This window comes from Rhineura floridana, chromosome 2 (genome assembly GCF_030035675.1).
Source record: "Rhineura floridana isolate rRhiFlo1 chromosome 2, rRhiFlo1.hap2, whole genome shotgun sequence".
Classification (NCBI taxonomy): Eukaryota; Metazoa; Chordata; class Lepidosauria; order Squamata; family Rhineuridae; genus Rhineura; species Rhineura floridana.
This window is the reverse complement of record NC_084481.1, coordinates 52311060-52336694: the sequence shown is the minus strand read 5'-3', so window position 1 is coordinate 52336694 and position 25635 is coordinate 52311060. Positions and strand designations below refer to the sequence as shown.

Sequence of the window (25635 nt, the reverse complement as noted above, 5' to 3'; positions counted from 1 at the left end):
CAACAACGTATGAAGGGCTACATGTTCCCTATCCCTGCTTCAGAGGGTGGGTGGCCTTCAAGCCAGACTTAAGGAGTAGACTTGTTTTACCACAATATGTTGGAGTTGCTTGATATGATAGAAAGTGTGTGTGCTTTTTCATAATTTCTGGGTCTGAATCTTGAATTTGGTAGCATCCTATTGGTGGAATGCAGAATTGGCCACAATAGTACTTGTTTTGCCTTTTCATACAATTGTGTCACCAAATGAGTGACAGAAGGAGAAACTGAAGAATAGGGCCAGGAGAAAGAAACCCCCCAAATATGCGGATTCCTGCTGGGTTTTGACTTTCCAAGGAGAACTTGTGGGCTAAGATGCGCCACAACGGTTTCAATCCCTCTGGACGCAACACGGGAGAGGTTTTGGGTCTTTTTTGTTTGCAAGCCCGTTAGCTTTAGTATTGCAAATGCGGTAACAATGACTTGCGCGGAACTGGGGCTAGAAGCATTCTCTGTTTTGCTGGTGGAGTTTGGCCCGGAGGCTCCTCCTCTTGCTCCGCCAGGATCCTGGAGGCAGGTCGATCCACTTTTCACCTTTTCCCGTCCTGCAATCTGGGTTTCCACCCGCAGTACTGGAGGCAGCCGCCGCCTCTCGGGGTGTGAGGGGAAGCCATGTGACTTGCCGGTGAGTCGGGGCTTGCGACTGCCTCCTGCTTCAGAGCTACCTGATCCGAATAGTAAGCAGAGGGAGCGAGCGAGCGAGCGAGCGGGGCTGCCTCCGGATCGGTGACACACACGCCGAAGGAGAGTCAGCCGCTGCCGCCACCGCAGAGCGACAGAGAGCGAGCGAGGTGCCCATTCCAAAGACTGCAGAAGATGGAGATTAAAGACCAAGGGGCGCAAATGGAGCCGCTGCTGCCCACGGTAAGAAGCTGCGGAAGGAGATGGAGGAAGGAGGGAAAGCATTGGGGAGACGGTGCCGCAAAGCCAAACCGCGGGGGGGGCGCGTAAATCTGCGACGAATGCTCTCCATGCGCCTTTCCACGCCAGGCATCGGGAGGCCGGGGACGCCTTCAACATGGTCGGTGTCCCAGAGCCCTGTGTTCGCCTTGGCGTGCTCCAGTGCTTGGGAGCAGTAGCGGTGGGTGGGAAGAGCGATCTGGGGGCCACGCGGCTTTCAGGCTGTTGCCTGCATTTCTCTTCTTTTCTGCTTCCCAAGAGAAGGAGGGGGGAGCGAGGCCTAAGGGTGCCGCGGGAGGGGATCGAGCCTTTCTGCGAGAATGCAAAGAGTTGGCCGCTCTGGTTGCTTGGTCACCTGCTTAGCTGCATCCTCACAGTATGCTGCAGGTCCATGACTCCTTTTGCAGCTTCCTTTCTGTCGCGCAGGTTTTGTCTGGGGGGCGGGGAAGGAGAGAATCTCATTCTCTGCCTCTGGTCCTCAGGTTGTCTTAAGGGGAGTCTTGCGGGGAACGCAAATGGGCACACAGAGGGACATTGGTTGTCTCCTGAGGATTTCTGCCTCTGCTTTCTCACAAATGGACTGCTTGTTAGGGGGGCGGGGCGGCGGTTCTCTCACTCTCAGACACACACATTCTCTGGGGCTCCTTCTCCAGCCCTCTCTGTCTCACCCACTCACAGACTCTTGGGGCTCCTTCTCTTTTTACCTCCCCCTCACATATACACTGATTGTGGGCTACTCTTCCACTCACAAAGGCTGGCTCTTGGGGTTCTGTTTCTCACACATATGTGTGGTGTGTAGCTGTTAGGGTGGCCATGCTGTTGGGTCTCTCTCTCTCTCTCTCTCTCTCTCTCTCTCTCTCTCTCTCTCTCACACACACACACACACACACACACACACACACACACACACACACACACACACACGGGATTCTCTCACACACATCAACACACACACACAGGCTGGCTGGCTGGCTGTTGGGGTTCCCCTCTGTCTGTCTGCCTGTCTGTCTGACACACACTCTTTTTTACTTGTGGGCTGGGTGTTGGAGTCATATATTGTACAAATACAGAGACAGGCTGGCTCTTGGGGTTCCCTCCATACATGCACATACATACATGCATGGGCTGGTGGTTGGTGTTCTCTGTACATATGTCACACACACACACACAAACTGGCTCTTGGTGCTCTCTCTCTCTCTCTCTCTCTCACACACACACACACACACACACACACACACACACACACACACACACACACACACACACACACTGTCTCTGGGGTTTTTGCTCTCTCCCCCCTCCCCCCCCACAAGCAGAGGTGCTGATGGGGGATTCTCTGCCTCTTTCATATTCATACAGGATGCCTGGTTGAGGTGATTGTCTCTTGCATATGTGTGCGCAATGAGCACACCGCACACACACTCTTGCGCAAATGGGCTGTCTGTTGAGACTCTCTTCCAAGCACACCTGCTCACACACCTGTAAGAGCAGTCTGCTGGGATCTCTTTCTTTCTGTCCAGGGCAAATCTCCTCCTCACAGGTGCTGTGTTAGCATGTCTTGCATGTGGGGAGACTCATGCATTCTCATAAACTCTTATGGCTATACAGATTTCTCTGGAATACCTTCTACTCGCAGAGATATAACCTGAATAGAAATGACAGTGAAGGATGCCTTGGGGCTGATGGGTTAGTTATTGGAACTTCTGAAAAAAATTGAACTGAGGCATGCCCCTTTATTATGCAGGGGCAGGAGTATCTGTATAGTTAGAGGAGAAACTATCCGTGTTTTCCCATTATAATACCTGAAAATTCTACTCATGATAAAATCAATATGATTTGGACCCAACAGTATGGAAGATGGTCATAGTCGACTTGGAGGCACATAACAACACCAAATGGATAGTTGAGGGTTACAAGGTGTCCAAATTTACAGAAAGAGTAAAATCTTTAAAAGTGCAGGTGCATGTTTCTGATTTTTTTTTGCACACCCAAAACATATCTGCATTTTCTCCTTTTATCAGTTTAAATTCTCTTTAAAAAGGCAAGTATATAACAGAAGTCTTGTCCTTCATGGTTTGATGAAAAAAGGCTGTGCATTGAATAAAGATATGAGATTTTGAAGTTTTCAAGTAAATCATTTAAGGGCAAGTTATTCTGCACATGCACACTGCAAGACGTGTGGACCCTGTTCCCTAAAGAAAAATGGACACTGCCAAACTGATAAGGCTTGCAGAAGCTAGTAGGTGGAAGCGAAGTGACTAAATCTTTCTCTCTCCCTCCCTCTGTGTGTGTGTGTGTGAGAGAGAGAGAGAGAGGGAGAGAGGGAGAATAATTCACATTTGTTATCTCTGTGCATTCCTGTCTGTAGGATGTATGAATGTTTCCTGCATGCTTAACTCTTTGACTGTAATTCATATATTGACTTTAGTTGTACTCTCTGGTGTGGCTTGCTTCCCCAAATGATCTGCTCTGTGTTTTGAGATCTCTGTCATATTAACTTGATTTACAGTCTTTGGTGGTGACTACATTCAACAGTTGTTATAAAGCCACCCCATCTCAGCTTTATCCTCTGCCTTCCTTGGGGCAACAGAATGACAGTGACAGATTACATTTTATGCCCAGCGCACTTTTTGAACCGTTGGATGAAGTGCGGAAATAGATATAGAGATAATATGGGGATAATAATAAAAATGAGCTACTCTATGGGGTTGATGAAAAGAATACTGAGATAATATATGTGAAGTGCTATCAAACCTTTAAACTGCGCTGTGAATGTTAACTCTTATAGGGCACCATTAAAGTTACATTTATCATTCCCTCCCCCACTCCAGCCAAGGAGGAGGATGTAATTCAATGAATTTTGTTTTAAAGAAATTAGTCCTAGGATCCATACCTTCCAGTTTAATAGGATAATTAAGCCATTTACTCATGTCTCACAAAGTGTGGAAGTTGTAAGTTCAAGCTTTTGCCTTTACTGCTTATATCAGGGAGAGGGAAACTGTGCCCCTCCAGATGCAGTTGGATTGCAGCTCCCACCTTGGAGTCCAACAACATCGGGAGGGTCACAAGTTCCCCATCCTTGACTTGCATGGTGCAGACGTTATCATATATTGTGCTCACTTACAAATTAGCCTCTAGGACCCACACGTTCCCCTGGTTGGGGAAGGGGGGACAGGGCTTGGAGCAAATGTCTGTTTCATCACCAGGCAGCATAAGTCAGTAAGAGAAAAGTGGAAGCAAGCAAGTCTTGCATTGGTAAGCACATGCAGGCCTTTGCAAGAGGTTGGCCCTGTTTAAAATGAATGAATGAAATCTTTAGAATGTACAAAGATTTCCCTACCTGCAGAAGAGCAGAACTGAGGTTGAAAGACCACAGGAATGTGTGGGTGCATGTCAGCTAAGTGAGTGCAACACTTAGCAAAGCTGTAGAATGTTTATCGCTTCCATGGTGTGGAAATTAAGGCAGGTGCCTCAGCTTAATGTTTCCATTTTGGTGCATGAGTGATTTTGTAAAGGCCTTGCATAGGGTTTTTTTTAAATCCTAGAATAAAATAAATAAATAAATAAATAAAATTATACAGCCACAAGAGTGGCTGTATACTATAGTCAGCATGGAGTTTTCACATTCCACAATGTTAAATTGAAAATACCCCCCTTCTCATTCTGATGCTTCCCATTAGCTCATTTGAAAACAAAACCTTACAAAATTTATAGTCCTGAACTTAGAAACACTTGCTTAACAACCCTGTACATTTTCGTGGTGATAAACAAAACAGTCAGAAAGAATCGAGAGTTCAAAATCTAAAGAGAGGGGGAAAAAACCCAGACCCCTTTTGGACTTTTTTCTGTCTGAGTTCTCACAATCTGTTGAAATTCATTAAAAATCAGCCATGTTCACAAAGTACCTGTAATCCTGTTACTGACCTTGCCCCATACCCTGACCCTCAACTTCTGCAGTTTAAAAGTTAAAAAATCCCTGGCTGATTTTTAATTAATTTAAGAAATTTTGCATTGAACTGAGTGATAATGTCGGGCATGCTCAGTAAGAACCAACTGTCAGTGTTCTAAAAGCCAGACTTCCAGCTGCTTGTCTTGGCTAATCAGGGGGCCACACCCACACCAGACTTTGATTTCACGTGAGACAGTCATGGCTTCCCCCAAAGAATCCTGGGAAGTGTAGTTTGTGAAGGGTGCTGAGAGGAGACTCCTATTTCCCCGACAGAGCTCCAGTGACTAGACTGGTTTAACAGTCAGCTTCTCTGATTGAAGGTCTGTGAGGGGAACAGGGCGTCTCCTAGCAACTCTCAGCACCCTTCATTAACTACACTTCCCAGGTTTCTTTGAGAGAAGCCATCACTGTCCAAAGTGAAATAAAGGCCTGGTATGAATGTGGCCAGGGACAGCTTTGGTGTAAATTTGGGTAGGAGGCTACATGTGCCTGCTGTAGAATAAAAAGGTGGGGGGAACCCTGAAAAGCAATGATACTGTTCACAATGTTTTAGTTTTGGAAAGGAAAGGGGCTTCCCCTCTGCTTAGTGCCCACCCACCCAATCTCCTCCCCTCCCCCTCCTCCTAAGCTCCCAGCCCCTTCCCCGGGTCAGTTTTGGACTATGACCTGGGAGACCAGGGTTTGAATCCCCACACAGCCATGAAGCTCACTGGGTGACCTTGGGCCAGTCACTGCCTCTCAGCCTCAGAGGAAGGCAATGGTAAAACCACCTCTGAATATTGTTTACCATGAAAACCATATTCATAGGGTCGCCATAAGTCAGGATCGACTTGAAGGCAGTCCATTTCCATTTTCAAACATGATTGTGCAGAAATAAATCCCATTGAACTCAAAAAGTATGCAACTGATCAAGCCTACCCTCCCTTCTCCTCCCTCCTATCCCCTCCCCCTTGCCCCTTCCCTCCCCTCCCCTCCAATCCCCTCCCCCTCTAATCCCCTCCTGCCCCCTCCCTTCTCCCTTCACCCTCCTCCTCACCATGGTCAGTTTTACCTATCTTAAGCATGATTGCATGAGAGTAAATGCCATTGAACTCAATAAGCATGCAGATGATCAAACCTGCCCTCCCCTGCCCCTTCCTTTGCCCCTCCCCTATCCCCTCCCCCTTCCCCCTTTTTCTGCTCCCCTCTTCCCTCCCTTTCTCTTTCCCTCTCCTCTCCCCTCCCCCTTCTCCTCCCCCATGGTCAGTTTTACCTATCCTAACCATGATTACATAGGAGTAAATCCCATTGAACTCAATAAGCATGCAAATGATCAGACCTGGCTTTCCTCTGCTTTCCCTCTCCTCTCCCTTCCTCCTCCCCCACTCTCCTTTCTTCTTCCCTGCCCAGTCCAGCTGCCCCCACCCCCCTGTTACCTATCTTAAGCATGACTGCACGGGAGTAAATCCCACTGACCTCAATAAACATGCAAATGATCAAACCTGTCCTCTTCCTCTCCCCCTCCTTCCTGCTCCCCTCCCCCTACTCCCCTCTGCCCTCCCCCCCTCCCTCCTCCTCCTCCTCCTCCTCCTCCTCCCCTCCCCATTCCCTGTGGTCAGTTTCACCTATCCTAAGTATGATTGCAGGGCAGTAAATCCCATTGAATTCAATAAGCATGCAAAAGATCAATCCATTCTCAGCAAGCTTGAACAGGATCCCTTTTCTTACCTCCCAGATTAAAAAGCAGAGAAATTCACTAATAGGCAAAAAACCTTGTGGTTTTAGAACATACCTGCAGCCCACAGATATTTCTATTGAACTTTAAAAAGCAGGGAAATTGGGCAGCTATAGTGAATGCACCAGGGGAGCAGGAGACCTGACCTCCTCTCTGAGATATTGGACTGCCCTACAGATTGGTCAAAATGCAAGCACCATTTGGCTTGGTCTTTCACATTCCCATCGACTTCCTGTGTAGCTGGAAGAATTTGGTAACATGTGCCACTGAGCATATGGTGAGTGGTGGCAAAACCTGCACTCAGCCCAAATAATAGAAAGAAGACATGTGCTGTGCTGATCTTGTTTTAGCAGGGAGGAAGCACCATTATTAAGACAGTTGACATAGTTCAGAATAGTCACTTTAAATATGTCTGTTTTACTTTGCAATTTCATTGAAGTTTCCTATAGGAAATCATTTTCTTTTGCTTCTGTTTCTTGAATATGTGAAGTACAGCAACACTTTACACTAAAAAAACTCCAAACATAATTGTGGAATAATGACACTGACTATTCTGCAGAATAGACTCCAGCGGACATCAGGATTGTCTCATTTTGCACTCGGTAAAACAGTGGGAAGTGAAATATATTCTAGCAAAATTCTAGGTGTGCTCTGTGTTTTTAATTGACTGTGCCCATCTTGCCTTAAATGAAGTGGTTTAAACCAGGGCTGTGGAGTCGGAGTCGTGGAGTCGGAAGCAATTTTGGGTGGACTCGGAGTCGGGAGCAATTTCGGGAAGAGTCGGAGTCGGTAGAAATGTACTGACTGACTTCCAAATAAATTTTGATTGACAAGAAGCAATTTTGGGTGGAGTCAGAGTTGGAGTCGGACAGTAGAAAAATAGAGGAGTCGGAGTCGGACAGTAGAAAAATAGAGGAGTCAGCGTCTGAGTCGGAGTTGAAGGTTTGGTGTACCGACTCCACAGCCCTGGTTTAAACATAGCAGGCTGAAAACATGCTCTTGGGCAGGCTAAGTTTGTTTTTTCCAACAGCTAGAGTCATTCCTGAAGTAGCAACATACAGTATTGTAATCAGTCTGATTGTACATCAAATTGCAGTTTCAGATTCAACTGTTGTTGCACCCGAAATAGAACATAAGCTCCAATTTGAAACACAAAAGACTGTCTTCATCATTATATGACTCTGACCAATAAAAAGGCTTTGAAATTAATAAAAATAAATTTGACACAGGTTTCTAGGATGAATAATGACAGAAATAAAATTTTCTAGATTAGATTCTCTGTAGAAACAATAATAACACAGGAATGAAGCAAAGTAAGAAGAACACCAACAAACATACAAAAATGTAATTCTCCATCCTGATGGCAGGTATTGCCACCACTCACCATATGCTCAGAGGCACATGTTACCAAATTCTTCCAAGCAACACAGGAAGTAGATTGGACTGTGAAAGACCAACTCAAATTGTGTTTGCATTTTGACAAATTTGTAAGGCAGTCCAATATCTCCGAGAGGAGGTCAGGTCTCCTGCTCCCCTGGTGCATTCACTATAGCTGCCCAATTTCCCTGCTTTTTAAAGTTTGATGGAAATATCTGTTGGCTATAGCTACGTTCTTAAACTGCAAGGTTTTTTGCGTATTAGTGAATATTGTCTTGGGCTAGAGTTCCCATATCTTTAAGAAAATGGATGATCAACATCCCTGACCTTTCATATCCATCCACATCAGAATTCTTGAAATACTATTATTAGGATGATGTTTTGTGTCCAGGAGTAAGACAACTGGGAACAGAGATTTTTCTTCCATCTGGTTCCCAGCATATCCTCAGATCCCAAGAGCATTCCCTTTGTTGTTAGCTGTTTTCTCCAAGGTGAATCAAAACACAAGGGAAGGATTCTGTAAGCCACTCCCCCCCTCACCCCACTCCAGTGTGAACTACACTAGTGAGAGAGAAGGCAAACTTTTAAATGCTTTAAAAATGCACTTAAAGGGAAACTGCCTTGAGAAGTCACTGTCTGACCATGCCTCTCTGCCTGTTTTCCCTTGGGTATGTGTATGTGGGCTAAGAGCCCTTTAAGAGGGTGATTGAGCTGCATAAGAAGAAGAGTGCTCCACCAAAGCCTCTGTTACTGTTCACAGTGGAGAAGAAGGTGCTAAAGAGTTCTTTGCCTATGTCAACCCTCATGGGAGAGAGTCAGTGGGCAACAAAGCCAATATCTGTTTTCAGCATTTGTTCAATCTGGGCCAACCACAGATCTAGGCATACCACTGGAACATATCTCTAGGTGGCTGGAGATAAATGGTAGCAATCCCCAGACCTTTGTATATTCCTTGAAATGACACAGTAACATCTTGTGGACATTTCCTGTCAGGCAAAAGCTCCATAACAACTATTTCAAGTGAGTAAGATATTACTTGCTTGCAATGCATACATGAAAGAAGGTTTCAGATACTCATAATTGTTCTATAGTAGATATTGTGGTGTCATATGCGAGTAGTTTGTCTTGGAGAGATCCTTAGACAAGCCTGCTAAAGCCTATGATCTCATTGCAAATGTATCTGAATTAAATTTTACGAAGCAGTAAGAGCCTCTGGAGATCATTGAAGGGGGGGGGGGAAGCAAAGGAAGCTATATGGGTCCAGCAGAAAGAAAAACGGTGAGCAACATCTTTATTAGGACCAACCAAAATGTCACAGAATATTGGGGAAGCTTTCACGTTCTCCAGAACTCTTCTTCAGACTGGATGTTAAGCTAAGGAAAGGGGCTAATTTGTAGCCACAAAGTATAGCCACTTGATCTCTCAGCGGCTTTTGATACCATTGACTATGGTATCCTTCTGGGCTGACTTAGTGAGATGGGTATCGGAGGCACTGTTTTACAGCATTGGGTGATTGTCTTTCGGCCCCCTGGCAGTTGTGCTGTGGGGTGCCACAGGGTACCATCTTGTCCCGCATGTTGTTTAACATCTATATGAAGCCCTTGGGAGCGGTCATCAGGAGATTTGGGGCAAGGTGTCAGCAGTACGCTGACGATACCCAGCTCTATTTCTCTGTAACATCTGAATCAGGAAAGGCAAGCCCTGGACCGCTGCCTGGACTCAGTGGTGGGCTGGATGACGGCCAATAAACTGAGTCTGAATCCTAGCAAGACGGAGTCGCTGTGGGTGGGTGTTTCTCAAGTTCAGATAATTGGTCAGTTGCCTGCTTTGGATGGGGTCGTACTCCCTCTGAAAGAGCAGGTCCGTAGTCTGGGGGTGCTCCTGGATCCATTTTTGTCGCTAGAGGCCCAAGTGACCTCAGTGGCTAGGAGTGCCTTTTACCAGCTTCAGCTGGTAGGACAGCTGCGGATGTTTCTGGACTGGGATAGCCTGACCACAGTTGTCCACACACTGGTAACCTCCAGGCTGGATTACTGTAATGCGCTCTATGTGGGGTTGCCCTTGAGGTTGGTTTGGAAGCTGCAGCTAGTGCAAAATGCGGCAGTGAGACTGCTTCACTGGGGCAGGGTATCACCAACATGTCACCCCGCTGCTGAAAGAATTGCACTGGCTGCCCATTTTCTGCTGGGCCAAGTTCAAGGTTCTGGTATTGGTGTACAAAGCCCTATACAACTTGGGACCAGGATATCTGAAAGACCGTTTTATCCCTTATATACCCAGTCGATCACTGCCCTCTGCAGGTGAGGGCCTCCTGCAGATATCATCTTATCAGGAGGTCCATTCTACACAATATAGGAAATGGACCTTTAGTGTGGTGGCACCTACACTGTGGAATTCCCTACCCTTAAATATTAGACAGGTGCCTTCTCTGTTATCTTTTTGGTGCCTATTGAAGACTTTCCTCTTTCAACAAGCCTTTTAAGTTGAGACCTTATCCCAGTCTGCTTCTGTGTTGGAATTGTTTTTTAATATGCTTTTAAACCTTCTTTTTAAACAATATGGTTTTTAACCTTTTAAAAAAAATCTTCCAAGCTTTTAATTTTTTTTAAAGTTGTCTTGTTTTAATGTATTTTAATGTCTGTTTTTATAATGTTTTAAAGTGTTTTTAGTGGGGTTTTTTTTGCTGCCCTGGGCTTCTGCTGGGAGGAAGGGCGGGATCTAAATCAATCAATCAATCAATCAATAAAAGTCTTTTTTCATGGCATCAAGATGGAGTGTAAGATGAGATTAGGATCTACTAGGTATTAGTGCAGGTTTCAAGTTACACTTACAATTTCTGGGACAAAGAAACACACAATGGCTTAGACTGGACATTACATTAAAGCATACTTCAAAATAAACTATGGTTAAAAGTGAACAAGCAGTGTATTGGTGCTCAGTGCTCAAAGATCCCTGTTTTACTCCTCCCTAGCTCCTTCCTTCCTAGGGAGGAAACAAACCAGAGGCTGGCTTGTAATCACGTTTGAATTCAAGTTTGTTGTCCCCCCCCCCAAATACCCCAAACCATGAGTGGTAAGCCAAGAACAAGTATTGACCTTTGAGCAGTATACATCAACCTGCTGCTCATTTATATTAAATCATAGTTTATTTTTTAACTATACTTTAATGTGACACCCAAATCAGACCAATGCTGATCCTTCATTTCTGAAAATATAAAATTGGTGACCCGTTAAGCAGGTGGGTATGTACACACACATACATTTTCTTACATGTGCATTTATCTACCTGTGATATTTGTTGTTTCAAGTATATGAGATATTTCTTAAACTGTGGGCTCCTAGTTTTAAACACACATGGACTCACTGCCATTAAAATACATACATTCTGCTTTTCGGTTACACAAGTATCGGAGGTGGCTAACAAAATATATAAAATCTAAAATCAGCAAAGTATCATGTAATAACATAACTTGACATCAGAAATTACCAGAGACAATCCAGCACGATTATTTTTTTCAAGGCAATGTCAGATTATATTTTATTCCAATCAATTCGCTCATTTTCATGAGATGATGAAAGGCAAAGAACAAAGGAAACCAAATGGACTTTTTCAAGAAAGAGACTTCCAGATGCTGGGTAAAATAATTGAAAATGTCCTGTCCTGTGTATCTGCCTGCTTTCACCTTAGGAACATAAGAAGAGCCCTGCTAGATCAGATCAAAGCCCTACATAGTCCACTGTCCTGTTCCCTACAGTGGTCGACCAGATGCCTATGGGAAGTCCACAAGTAGGACATAAGGACCATAGCCCTCTCTTGCTTCTGATCCCCAGCAACAGGTATTTAGTCATGCTGCCTTTGATCCTGATGGTAGCATATATAGCCATCATGACTGTTTAGTTATGTGAAATATTTGTAGCCTGACGTTCATTTAAGAGTCCCAGTTTGGAAAACAGTAACATTAAATGAATCTTTATGAATCTTTATTTATTAAAATCACAATTAACAAGAAAAACTTAAATCAAATTTTTAAAAAAGCATCAGAAGATTAACAAACAATCACAAATAAAACAGGCAGCAGAAGTGGAAATCAATAGCAGCTAATGGTAGCCTTAACTTTTGTTAATTTGTTTAACCTCCCCCTTGTAACTGAATCCAAGTTGATGGCCACCACTACAACTTGTGTTAATATATTCCTGCTGCATGAAGAAATAATTCCTTTTGTCTGCCCCAACCATTAAGCTTCATTGGATGACCCCGTGTTTTAGTATCATGAGAGGAACAAAAAATATTTTTCTATCCACTTCAATGTCATGAGGAAACAGAGCAGAGCCTCCGCTGAAGACCTGAATGAAACAGGTATGTTGATGATGGAACAGGAATTAAGATATTGATATCAAAGTAGAATCCTCTATGCTGATTGAGGAGTGCACCCTTCCTGGCATGGAACACTGAATCAGGTGCATTCAGAGAGGAGGGGACTGTTTACTTAATGACTCCAACAGAGGATGTCCTGTTATCATCTTCCCTATATCCTGTGGTGCAATGTACTATATTAGGTACATTGGTTTGCTTCAGATGTAGTGCTAAACCATAGTGTATCTAAACCTGCTCCCCATTCCCTTCCCCACCTCTGGTACAGCTACAGGAGGAGATCAGAAGCATCCGATTCTGTTTTCAACTCGTCCAAGTTCATGCCTTTGTTTGAACTGGAAACTGTATTTCATTTTGTCTGAATAAGCCAGTTTAGAATATTAGTTTAGTTTAGAATATTTATACTAACTGTAGTTTTTCATAGCTCAGATGAAATGACAAACTGCGGTTATTTGAAAATGGGAATGGATATCCTCCTCGTGACGGCACTGGAGGAGGAAAGAGGAAGTCGGTGCCAGTGAACCCAAGGTTTATTCACTTAATTGAGCACTAACGTTTAGTATTCCTTCCAAATGTTGATATTGTGTTGCCCCATAACTTTCAGCTTTAGTTTATGACTGCAGATTCTGCGTGGGGAAATAATCTGAATTTGTTCTGCATAATTAACAATGAAGACTTATTCTTTCTGTAGCACTATCTTTATTGCTCTAGTGCCAGTAGCATGACATTGATGTCTTATTTACATATAATGGAAGGGGAGAGCAAGGCGTAACTCGCTGAACAAGGAAAGCTGTAATAAAGTTTGCTTATTTCTTCCTGCTTCCCCCCACCTCCCCCAGTCAAGTTCCTCAAGATGTGCATCCAGCACTGGAGAGGCTGGTAACAAAGATTTTAAAGTTCTATAAATAACTGTTTCATTTAAAGAAATAAATTATCCAGAAAATGACAGGGGATTGCTGGTAGGATGGGGCAGGGTTAGCCTTTTTTTGTGTTCACTGCATCTTGATCAAGTGCTATTGCACAAGAAAGATAAAACACAGGATCACTCAGATGCCAAAGGTGTAATATTATGGATAATAAAATGACACAAAATGCTTTTGTAATGGTGGGAACTTTTGCTGATCATCACCGTTGATGACACAGGCACCTGAGACAATGATGCCATAAGTGCCAGAGACAATCACACAACCATACAGCAGAGGGGAAGGTAACTGAATTTTCCCAGTGACAAAATTTCCCCAGTGGCTTGAGTGCTGGAGAAGTGCCACAGTGCTACTTTAGGGGAAGATCTCTAGATTTCTTGCAACAAACAAGTGATCACTGCGCAATGGGGGGGGGGGGAGGAGATCTGGCAAAGTTCTATGCAAAAGCTCAGCAGCTTGCGGGTGATGTTGGGTTTGCTTCCCAAGCACTCTGTGGTGCTTGGGCAAGGTGATTTTGGAGTATTTTGGATATAGTTGGTTTGTGCTCACTCATAAAGAATTTCAATATGGAAGAGTACAGTATGCATTTAAATATTAAACTGCCAAATTTGCTAATTTGGCAATTAACACCTGGACTTAATCTCCCACACACACATTGATTACTTCCTTTTTGCTCCTCTGGATATTATCTTCTCCTGCTGCTCCAGCTTGACTTCTCCCTTCGTCTTGGGTTGCATCTGGCCAGCCTTGCTGTCCTTTGAGATATGTAGCAAAAAGGGTTTTTTTTATTATTATTGCAGTGCAACAATAATAAAACTGGCCCCTGAATTTTACTGTCATATAGACAATATAATAAAATTATAATACCAACACTTTCATGTTCATGTAGTTTGGGCTATTATTTATATATGTGATTTTCTTGCCTTTGGTTTTATACTGGTGGCAACTATTGACGCTATTTCTCTCTCATAGAACACAGTACACAGTTTATGACAGAGTCATAACGCCTTGCCTCTTGCATTCTTTTTTTTTATTACTAAATGCTGAAATTACCTCTTCCATCTGCTCTGACGTCCTCCTGAGAGCCTACAGGAAAACGTCTGCCCAGGAGGCTAGTTTTTCTGAAAGCAAATCCACTGCTCTCTTTCAGGATAGGTTGGTTCTTTGTCTAGAAATGGTTTGATCCTAGTTTAAGGATTTATACATTAAAAATGGTGACTTCAACACAAGTTGTCTTTTTATCCCCACTTGATTTTGGTTCTCCAGGTCAAGCCAGACTATTTCTTTTTATAAAAAATTAAAGGATGGGACTCCTGCACCTTTGTGTATGTAGGAGATGGAATTTCAGCAGGTGTAGCTTGCCATGCATTCTCCATCTGTTCAAATTCCCTCTTCTGCACAACTATTAAAGGTGCAAGAGCGCTCTCCTCTTTTTCATCTGGGCAGCGCGATGATGATCTGCAGCCTGGCCTTATACTGCAGCATTCCCAATCATGGTTCAGTATGGGAAATCTAGAGAAACTGCCTCAGAAAGTACAGAAAACAGAGAAAGTAGGTAAATGGTTGGGAATCAATTGGGTATCTTTTCCTACTTGCACCAAGTAGTGCTTGATCCCCATTGAGATGAGGATGGGTGTAGGAATTGCCTGCAAGTGGACAGTTGTGCCACTTGTGGACTATAGGTAGGTGACTATGAATTGCATATGTATCCAGTCCCTCACAGAACTATAAGATATTCCTCATCTTTATTTTTACTATGTGATATTAGACTGACCTTTTTACTAGACCTTTTATTAGACCTTTTAAATATTTTATTATTTTTAAAAAGGATAATTCAGGCCACAATGTTATACTCAGGAGGCTTACTCCTCAGCAGACACACACAGGACTTTGCTGCCCATGTCTTACTTCCTGTTTGGCAGAAATAATACATTTTCAAACCCATTTGCAAGTAGTAGCTCTGTACCACACACCTTATTTTAAAGCAGCCGCAGGGTTTTTATTAATTTATTGCATTTTTACCAACATAACAATATTGAATAAGCTTCTAGGGTACGACATCTCCAAGGAGTGGTCAGAAGTCATAATAAGGGGAAACAGAAGTAAAATTAGGGCAAATTGTTCTGCTTTTGTAAACCTTTTTTTCCTCTGGTTTTAGACAATAGAGCCTCCCCCTCCCGAGCATAAAGAGCTGTACATAGTAGGCTGTTACAGCACATCACAGGCATAGCTAATGTAGTGCCCTCCAGATGTTGTTGGGAGTCCATCTTCAATCAGCCCCAGCTGCCATGGCCAACAGTCAGGGATAACATCTGGAGGGCACCATGCTGGCTACCCCTGCCACAGTCTTTGCCCATGGGAGTGTTATGCCTTGCACCTAAAAGTAAATGAAAAATAATATACATATCCATCCATCCATCCATCCATCCATCCATCCATCCATCCATCCAGCTTCCACTTAGAAACAAGTTGCTGGACTTTTTCCTATTCGTAGTAAAGTGGAGACTGGAAAGTTTGGGAGGCCCAGCTGGAAGTATCAGCTTTTGAGAAGAGAACCAAAGCAGTACCTCCACGGAAGTACAAGTAATGAGTCCTTGACTGGAGATATTTTGGCACAATGTAGACATAGCATTTATAACGTAACCAATGCTCCTCCTCCTTGACAATTAGAACAAAAGGTGCTCCTACAGATTGATGCCTTCAACAGGAGGGCTGTTATAACAAGCTCTGCTGTGCTGCATGACAGGGCTAGCCAATGTGGTGCTCTCCAGATGTTGCTGGACTTCAGCTCCCATTATTCCTGACCATTGGCCATGCTGTCTAGGGCTGATGGGAGTTGGAGACCAACAACATCTGAAGGGCACCCTGTTGGCTGTCCTTGCTGCATAAGATAAGAACATGAATCAGACCAAAAGTCCATCCAGTCCGGCTGTTTCCCACAGAACCACTCTTTCACTGTTGCAATTGCTATTCAGTGGCATGAGCATTGGGGTTCCAGCCTACCATCATGGCTTTAGCCGCTGATAGACATTTGAAAGCCATCTCATCTTTAGGTGTGGTGATTGTCATCAGAGCCAGTGTGGTATAGTGGTTACCGTGTTGGACTGGGACCTTGGGAGAACAGGGTTCAAATCCCCTCTTGGCCATGAAATTCACTGGGCGACCTTTGGCCGGTCACTGTCTCTCAGTCTAACCTACGTCCCAGGGTTGTTGTGAGGATAAAAGGAGAAGAGAGAGAAACATGTACTCCATCTTGAGCTCCTTGGAGAAAAGGTGGGATATAAAATAAATAAATATCCCTACACAATGTGAATCCCATCAATTAATTATGCACTGTGTAAAGCAGTACCTTTTTTTGTCTGTCCTCAATCTTCTGCCAATCAGTTTCATTACATGACCCCAAGTGCTCAGCTTATTAGAAAGAGAGAAAGACTTCTTCATACCATCAGTCTCTTTGTATGCTGGTGATGTGCCAATGGTAGGACTGGATTGAACTGATAGAATGCATGCTTGTAAAAATAATCTGCAACACTGCAAGTCCTCACCAAGAGGAATAATAGGAATGAATGCACTGTATGAAATTTCACAATGCAAGCCATATTTGATCATATTTTCATTTTGATTTGAACACTTAACCAGTATATCTGGGTATAAGTTACAGATTCTTTGTGCAGTAACCTGATTCTCCTTCCTCACCTTGCTGCTTAATTTTCTTGAATACCAATTTTGTTCAGTTGAACCAGTGAAATAAAAAATTAGAAACAGCTGAGGGGAAGAAGGAAAAGAGAATAATTGTTTCAAAGGGGTTTTAGTCTTTGTAATAATTTCAGTTCTTAAGTTGGGGACAGAACCCCACAGTGGTGTATGTTTAATGGGGTAGGTATCCCACTAATATTATGTTAAACAATTAACCATTATTTTTGGCTGATATCCTTGTGTTTTTAAAGACATTTTGAGCACGTAATAATATTGATAATTCTGAAATATAACCAGAGCTTATTTAACCAGAATAATAAAACAGATCAAATTAATTCATTTTGAGACTTATAGAACATGCATTTATAGCATAATATGATAAAATATAGTCAATTTTGTTTTTGTAAGATCAATCTTTTATAAGTTGAGTACTTCAAGCATGAAAATAAAGGCAGGGTAGAAATGTAATTAATAATAATGATAATAATAATAAAGGGTTGTATCCAGTTCAGTTATACTCAGAGTAGATCCATGGAAAGTAAATGGAGGGGGAGAGAAAGATTTACAACACAATTCTTTGCTATGTTCACTCAAACGTCTCATTAATTTACAGCCCAGTCCTAACCGTGTCTACTCAAAAGTAAATCCTATTGAATTTACTGCGGGTATGCAAGATTAGCATTGCAGCTCTACTCTTAGAAAAGTGAGTATTGGATTAAACCTTCATATTGGAAAGGTTTTCAAAACACTGCCCTCTTCAACAGCCCAGGGTTTGACTCCTGCACACAAGAAACTTGAAAGCTATATACTTACTCAATTTATCAGATTTTCATATAAACGGGGAAAAACAACCATTTTCTGGCGTTGCAGTTAGGTCTAGGCACTGCCTGGAGGTCAACAAATCACAACCCTGACTTCACTTATTGACTACAAACCTGAAAGGGAGGGGTTAGAGCAGCCAGCAGATCATTTCATGGAAGATGTGGGGAGGCAGCTGATGTTTTGGTGTATTTCTTGTGAACCAGACCACCTAGAAACTTTTTAAAAAAAATAAAAATAAAGCTGAGGGTCTGAGGATTAAGGTGATTCACCCAGAGACCTGGAGAGGACCTCCAAAAGCCGTAGTATTTGGCAGAAAGCAGACACCTGGTAACCCTAATATAGAGAAAGGGTGTTCCAGGTAGGGAGGGAGGAGGTCTTTATTCATATAGATCTGATATTGTATTTCTTAATGTTAATTATGTTATGTGAAAAATTAATAAATGAAAAAGAAAAAAAATATCCCCAAGGACATTCTAACAGGATACTGTTCATTTCATCTCAGTATGATTCACCTCTCTTCCCTCAGGCTGAAACTACCAAGTTATTATGCCTCCAATTCATTTTTATTTTTTGGATGGAGGGTTTTTTTTTGAGAAATTTATAGGTCAACTCTCAGAAATTCACAGGAAATACTAAAAGAGGACTTAAATAAAATGTTACACTGCTTTTCAGCATCTCATATACATCACAGTAAAGTGATTCTGGTAAAGTGCTGTCTTTACATATATATATGTTTAACTTAGAATGGTCATTTTGTGTGCGTGTGCGTGTGTGCGAGCGCCTTCTCAGTTTCTGATCCTTTTCTTTAGGTATCAGAATAGAAAAAGGAAATGAAAATTGACTACATTTGTGTGTGTGTGCATCTGTGTGTATGCATCCATGCGTGTAGGGGGTTTAGCAAGATAATGATCCCATGACAGCACCATAATGCTGAAATGCCACCTGGAGTATTTGTAACAGGGAAGGAGCTAATGTGATTTCCATAGCTTAGGCTAGGGATGGGCCCATATGACTGGCATTTGCAAAAGTTTGCAGAAGTGTCTCATGTTAGACAAATGATCATGCAAAGTAGGGTAAAATGGCTAAGCAAACTTATTTTCTTTTAATGCTACATCCTATGTCCAGCTTCTCTCAGATGCTTCCTTCATTGAAAAAACAATAATTCTGCTTGGATGTATAGATCCCCATTTTTACATTATATTTAAGTAATTGTTGTAGCATTTCCTCTTTGCCTGTGGGTGCCAGGAGTGGAGTCCTTACTCAGACTTCCATGTCCCAATTGGGTTCTGCTCATAGCAGAGGCAGGTATGTTTATAAACAGTTTGTCTTTATTAAGAACAGCACATAGCAATGTAGCTTTCTTGTAGTTAAGCTGAGCAGCTCATGTTGCCTTCCACTTGCTCCAAGTTGCACACTGAGATGGAACAAATGACAGCCACACTCAGTGGGACTAAACCACACTAGGCAAGTATCGGAGAGGGGAACCAGACTGTTCCATTACAGCTCCCTTGAAAAATAAATCCAACTGTAGTTGTCATTTATTCTGAATTCTGTAGCAGCTGTTATTTGAAACCATTATTGCAAGTCCTCTTGACATGCACAGATTGTTAAGTAATAAGAAGCATAAGAGATCCCACCCCCCAAACACACACATTTCTCTCTTGTATGGACTGTTTAGGTGTTTCCTTCATACTAGCAGTATGGCAACAGAATCGTTGACAAGATTGATAAACTGCAATTCTCTTCACACTTATTTGAGAGTAAGCCCCATTGAACTCAGTGGAACTCACTTCTAAACATGAATAGAATTGTACAATAAATGCATCTTCTAGATATTATGGAGTGAGTGCGGTCCATGGTATCCGCAAAGCTCTCCTCCAACACCACATTTCAAATGAGTTGATTTTTCTCTTACCCGCTTTTTTCACTGTCCAACTTTCACATCCATACATAGAGATCGGGAATACCATGGTCTGAATGATCCTGACTTTAGTGTTCAGTGATATATCCTTGCATTTGAGGACCTTATCTAGTTCTCTTTTAGCTACCCTCCCCAGTCCTACCCTTCTGATTTCTTGACTATTGTCTCCATTTTGGTTAAGGACTGTGCCAAGGTATTGATAATCCTTGACAAGTTCAATGTCCTCATTGTCAACTTTAAAGTTACATAACTCTTCTGTTGTCATTACTTTAGTCTTTTTGATATTCAGCTGTAGTCTTGTTTTTCTGCTTTCCTCTTTAACTTTCATCAGCATTTGTTACAAATCATTACTGGTTTCTGCTAGTAGTATGGTATCGTCTGCATATCTTAAATTATTGATATTTCTCCCTCCAGTTTTCACACCTCCTTCATCTTGGTCCAATCCGGCTTTCCATATGATATGTTCTGCATATAGATTAAACAAACAGGGTGATAAAATACACCCCTGTCTCACACCCTTTCCAATTGGGAACCAATCGGTTTCTCCATATTCTGTCCTTACAGTAGCCTCTTGTCCCGAGTATAGGTTGCACATCAGAACAATCAGATGGTGTGGCACCCCCATTTCTTTTAAAGCATTCCATAGTTTTTCGTGATCTACACAATCAAAGGCTTTGCTATAATCTATAAAGCACAGGATGATTTTCTTCTGAAATTCGTTGGTCCGTTCCATTATCCAATGTATGTTTCTGATATGATCTCTGGTACCTCTGCCCTTTCTAAAACCAGCTTGGACATCTGGCATTTCTTGGTCCATATATAGTAAGAGCCTTTGTTGTAGAATCTTGAGCATTATTTTACTTGCATGGGATATTAAGGCAATAGTTCAATAATTACTGCATTCCCTGGGATCCCTTTTCTTTGGAATTGGGATGTATATTGAATGCTTCCAGTCTGTGGGCCATTGGTTAGTTTTCCATATTTGTTGACAATTTTTTGTCAAAATTTGGACAGATTCAGTCTCAGTAACTTGTAGCAACTCTATTGGTATGCCATCTATTCCTGGTGATTTATTTCTTCCAAGTATTTTAAGAGCAGCTTTCACCTCACATTCTAAAATTTCTGGTTCTTCATCATACGTTTCCTCCATGAATGAATCTGTCATCTTTGCATCTCTTTTATAGATTTCTTCAGTGTATTGCTTCCATCTGCTATTTATGTTATCTCAGTCAGTCACTGTGTTCCCCTGTTGATTATTCAACATCCCTACTCTTGGTTTAAATTTCCTTTTAATTTCTATAATCTTTTGGAATAGGATTCTTGTTCTAACTTTTTTATTATCCTCTTCTATTTCTATACAATATTGTAACAGTTCTCCATGTCCCTACGTATTAGTTGCTGTATTGTTGCATTTAGGGTTCTAAACGTGTTTCTGTCTCCTTTTGTTTTCCTTCTATCTTTAACCATTTTAAGAGTTTCTTCAGTGATTCATTGAGGTGTTTCTCTCTTTTTGACTAGAGGTATTGTCTTTTTGCATTCTCCCCTGATAATGTCTCTGACTTCATTCCCTAGTTTTTCTGGTTCTCTGTCAACTAAAGCCTCAAATCTGCTCCTTATTTGATCTCTATATGCTTCTGGGATGTTATTTAAATTGTATTTTGGCATTTTGATTGCTTTGTTCTTCTTCTTTAGCTTTACTCTAATTTTTGATATTACCAGTTCATGATGCGTACTACAGCCTGCTCCTGGTCTTGTTTTTGCAGAAAGTATGGAACTTCTCCGTCTTCTGCTACCAATTATATAATCAATTCCTATATTGACCATTTGGTAATGTCCACATGTACAGTCGTCTTTTTGGTTGCTCAAAAAATGTGTTTGCAAGAAACAAATTATTGGCTTCACAGAATTCAATAAGTCTTTCTCCAGCTTTATTTCTATCTCCTAAGCCCTATTTCCCCCAGAATTTCTAGTTCTTCTTTGTTCCCTGCATTTGCATTCCAGTCCCTCATGATTATCAGAACATCTTGTTTTGGTGTGTGATCAATTTCTTTCTGTACTTCGTAAAATCTCTCCAATTCCGCTTCTTCTGTGTTTGCCGTTGGAGCATATGCTAATAGGTTTACCGTTAAATCTCATTAATATCACTCGTTGAGACCTTGTGTTATAGTTCCTAATTGCTTTTGCTACATCACTTCTCACTATTAAAGCAACCCTGTTTCTTCTTAATTTCTCATTTCCTGCATAAAATATTTTGCTGTTGCCCAATTGAAAATGTCCCATTCCAATCCATTTTAATTCACTCACACCAAGTATTGTAATGTTCCATTTCTTGCTTGACAATTTCTAACTTTCCCTGGTTCATGCTTCTCACATTCCATGCTCCTATTGTGTACATCGTACAACTCTGGACTCTCCTTTTGCATCTGTGTGCATCAGCCCTTGGGCTTCCATTTGGCTTTGATCCAGTTGTGTCATGAGTCACAGTGCTATTTGTACTTGTCTGTTGCTCTTCCCCAGTAGCTCAGTAAGTGCCATCTGACCTGGGGGTCTCATCTTCTAGCACATCTCATGTTACATTTTGGATATTCATAGGGTTTTCATGGGAAGAGGTATTCAGAGGTGGTTTACCATTGCCTTCTTGTGAGTCTGGATGCATTTTAATCTGGTGTCTCAGCTTTGAGCATTCTGCCTTGGGTGAACCTGCATTGCTCTCAGCTTTTCGATACCCTCAAACCCCTCACCACACTAAGGTGTTCATCCTAGTGTGGGCCTCCATATGTTGCTGGACCCCAACTTCCATCAGGCCAACGAGCATGGCCAATAGTCAGGGATGGTGGGATTTGTATTTCAGCAACCTCTGGAAGATCACATATTTACACAGAGCTTATGAAGCAAGAGCACAACTGCAAATGTGCCACCTTGGGCTCCTTTTGGGAGGAAGGGCAGGATAAAAATTCAATAAATAAATAAGAACACCTAAATGTAGTAGAGGGTCAATCTGGAAGGCAGAGTTTATCACAGGGCAGGGTCCAAGCCAAAGAGTGTTGCTGTCTTAGGAAGGAACATGGAAAGATGATTATACTTTTATTCTTGTAAAATTTAATTGGGATTAAGTGGTAACATTGGTTGGAGAATGAACTAGTGTATATCTGGGGGAGAGCTGGAGTTCATCTGTACCAAAAGAAGGTAGTTACTTGAATTCTCTTTAGGGCATGGATGGGGAACCTCTGGCCTTCAAGGTCTTGTTGGACTACAACTCGCATCATCCATGAGGATTGACCATGCTGGCTGGGACTGATGGGAGTTGGAGCCCAACAATATCTGGAGGGTCACAGTTTCCCTGTCCATGCTTTAGAGAATCATGAGACAAGGAGGAATGCTCTTACCAGGCAATATGGTTTGTAGGCAAAGGTTATGTGAACTAAAAAAAACCACCCTGAAATATTTTTTAGTTGCTTTGCTTCTTTTTCTCTCTTCTTTATACAGACCCTGCAAGAACCTGGGTGCGACTGCAAATTTTGCCAACTTGTAATATTTCTATTGGAATGGAATGTTTTTTCATAAACATTTGATTTGATCTATAAATTTTAAAAAACTGGGCTGGTCTTTGGATGGCTGTGCCAAATAGCTCATGAGTTACATGTATCAGGTGCTAAATGCTGAATGCCAATTCAAATTTAATAGCTGACTGTGTATAATTAGCTAAATTCATAAATACCAGATGACAAGTTCTGTACCCTTCAGTGCTAAGTTTGCATATTTAAACAGCACTTCAAAACCAAGTTTTTGCCATGTGAGTTTGTGTAACTATGTGAAATTTGCAGATTGTTCTGAACATTCAGTTCAGCTCTAGTAAGAGTGCAGTTCACCAGGTGATACTGTTTATTCTGGAATAGCCCTATTGAATTCAAAATGTTAAAAAAACCTCATCAATTTATAAATGATATCAAGTTATAACCAAGATACTGAAAAAAAGATCAAATCAAAGTTGCAATACAAATACTGTCACAAGCTTTTTGTTTCTCAACTCCATGTTTTCCTTGGGACATTTTAACTAAATTCTTGTGGGTCATAATTTAAATTTTCCTGTTTTTTTAAGGTTTTTAATCCTGCCCTTTAAATTTTTTAGAGAGAATTAAGTTGCAATTGTTTCTGGCTAATGCTTGTATTCGAACGTTTGCTTTTAAAATACGTTTTATGCAGTTTGATAGAGTTTATAACTTGATATGTTTTTCTTTTGTTTTTATTCTTTCTGCTATTTTTTGTGTGTGGGGCAGACTCGATCCTGCTGTGCTTTGTAACAAAACTAACTCTGCCTCCCAAACGCATCACACCAAACAACATGCCTTTTGAAATTTTGCTGTCTGCTTCTTTCAATTTTGAAGAAATATAGCAACCCTCCTAGTCCCAACCCTGATATAAGAAGAAATGATATAAAAGTGCCAAATCACAACTAATGGAAAATATGGCGGTGTTGTTGTGTAATTTGAGCAAGAATATTCTCATGGCATAGCTCTAGTTAGTCTGGCGTTAGCCTTAGTTAACTTGTAAAAAAAGAGAGAAGCTGGGTTTTAGTTCTATGTGGTCCCATGCTCAGGATTCAGTCCTATGTGGAGAGCCTTGCTTCTCCAGCCCAGCAGTATGTGAAGCAGATAAACATTCGGTGGAGGAGGTAATACACTGTGCACATGGTTAGAACAGGCACATTTCCTGGAGTCAGGACACCTATTCTCAAGCAGGCATTTCAACACTGGATGAGTGTGAGTATATGTGTCTCTTCTCTAGTCAGGAAAGAATAATAGAATCATAGAATAGTAGAGTTGGAAGGGGCCTATAAGGCCATCAAGTCCAACCCCCTGCTCAATGCAGGAATCCAAATCAAAGCATTCCCGACAGATGGCTGTCCAGCTGCCTCTTGAATGCCTCCAGTGTTGGAGAGCCCACTACCTCTCTAGGTAATTGGTTCCATTGTCGTATGGCTCTAACAGTTAGGAAGTTTTTCGTGATGTCCAGTCGAAATCTGGCTTCCTGCAACTTGAGCCCATTATTCTGTGTCCTGCACTCTGGGACGATCGAGAAGAGATCCAGGCCCTCCTCCATGTGACAACCTTTCATGTAATTCAAGAGTGCTATCATATCTCCCCTCAGTCTTCTCTTCTCCAGGCTAAACATGCCCAGTTCTTTCAGTCTCTCCTCATAGGGCTTGGTTTCCAGTCCCCTGATCATCCTTGTTGCCCTCCTCTGAACCTGATCCAGTTTGTCTGCATCCTTGAAGTGTGGAGACCAGAACTGGATGCAGTATTCAAGATGAGGCCTAACCAGTGCTGAATAGAGGGGAACTAATCATGCAATCTGGAAACTATACTTCTGTTAATGCAGCCTAATATAGCGTCTGCCTTTTTTGCAGGCACATATTCATATTGTTGGCTCATATTCAGTTTGTGATCAAAGACAATCCCAAGATCCTTCTCACATGTCGTATGGCTGAGACAAGTATCCCCCATCTTATAACTGTGCCTTTGGTTTCTTTTTCCTAAGTGTAGAATTTTGCATTTATCCCTGTTGAATTTCATTCTGTTGTTTTCAGCCCAATGCTCCAGCCTATCAAGGTCCCTTTGAATTTTGTTTCTGTCTTCCACGGTATTAGCTATGCCCCCCAATTTTGTATCATCTGCAAATTTGATAAGCATACTCTGTACCTCCTCATCCAAGTCCTTAATATAAATGTTGAAGAGCACTGGGCCCAGGACTGAGCCCTGTGGTACCCCACTTGTTACTTCTGCCCAGTTTGAGGAGGAACAATTGATATGCACTCTTTGAGTACGATTCTGGAGCCAACTGTGGATCCACCTGATAGTTGTTCCATCCAGCCCACATTTAGCTAGCTTACTAATCAGAATATCATGGGGCACTTTGTCAAAAGC

The 25635-nt window shown here is 42.1% G+C and overlaps 1 protein-coding gene across 7 annotated transcripts in view; it reads left to right on the top strand.

Moving 5' to 3' along the window:
* The first annotated feature begins 646 nt into the window (after nt 1-646).
* The window catches only part of SLC4A10 (solute carrier family 4 member 10), a 307201-nt gene continuing 282212 nt past the window's right edge, over nt 647-25635 (top strand). For all 7 annotated transcript variants that reach the window (XM_061608644.1, XM_061608641.1, XM_061608643.1 and 4 more), the window contains exon 1: nt 647-902. In XM_061608644.1, the coding sequence (XP_061464628.1) occupies nt 855-902 (48 nt within the window). In that variant the 5' untranslated portion in view covers nt 647-854. The remainder of the gene's footprint in view (nt 903-25635) is intronic.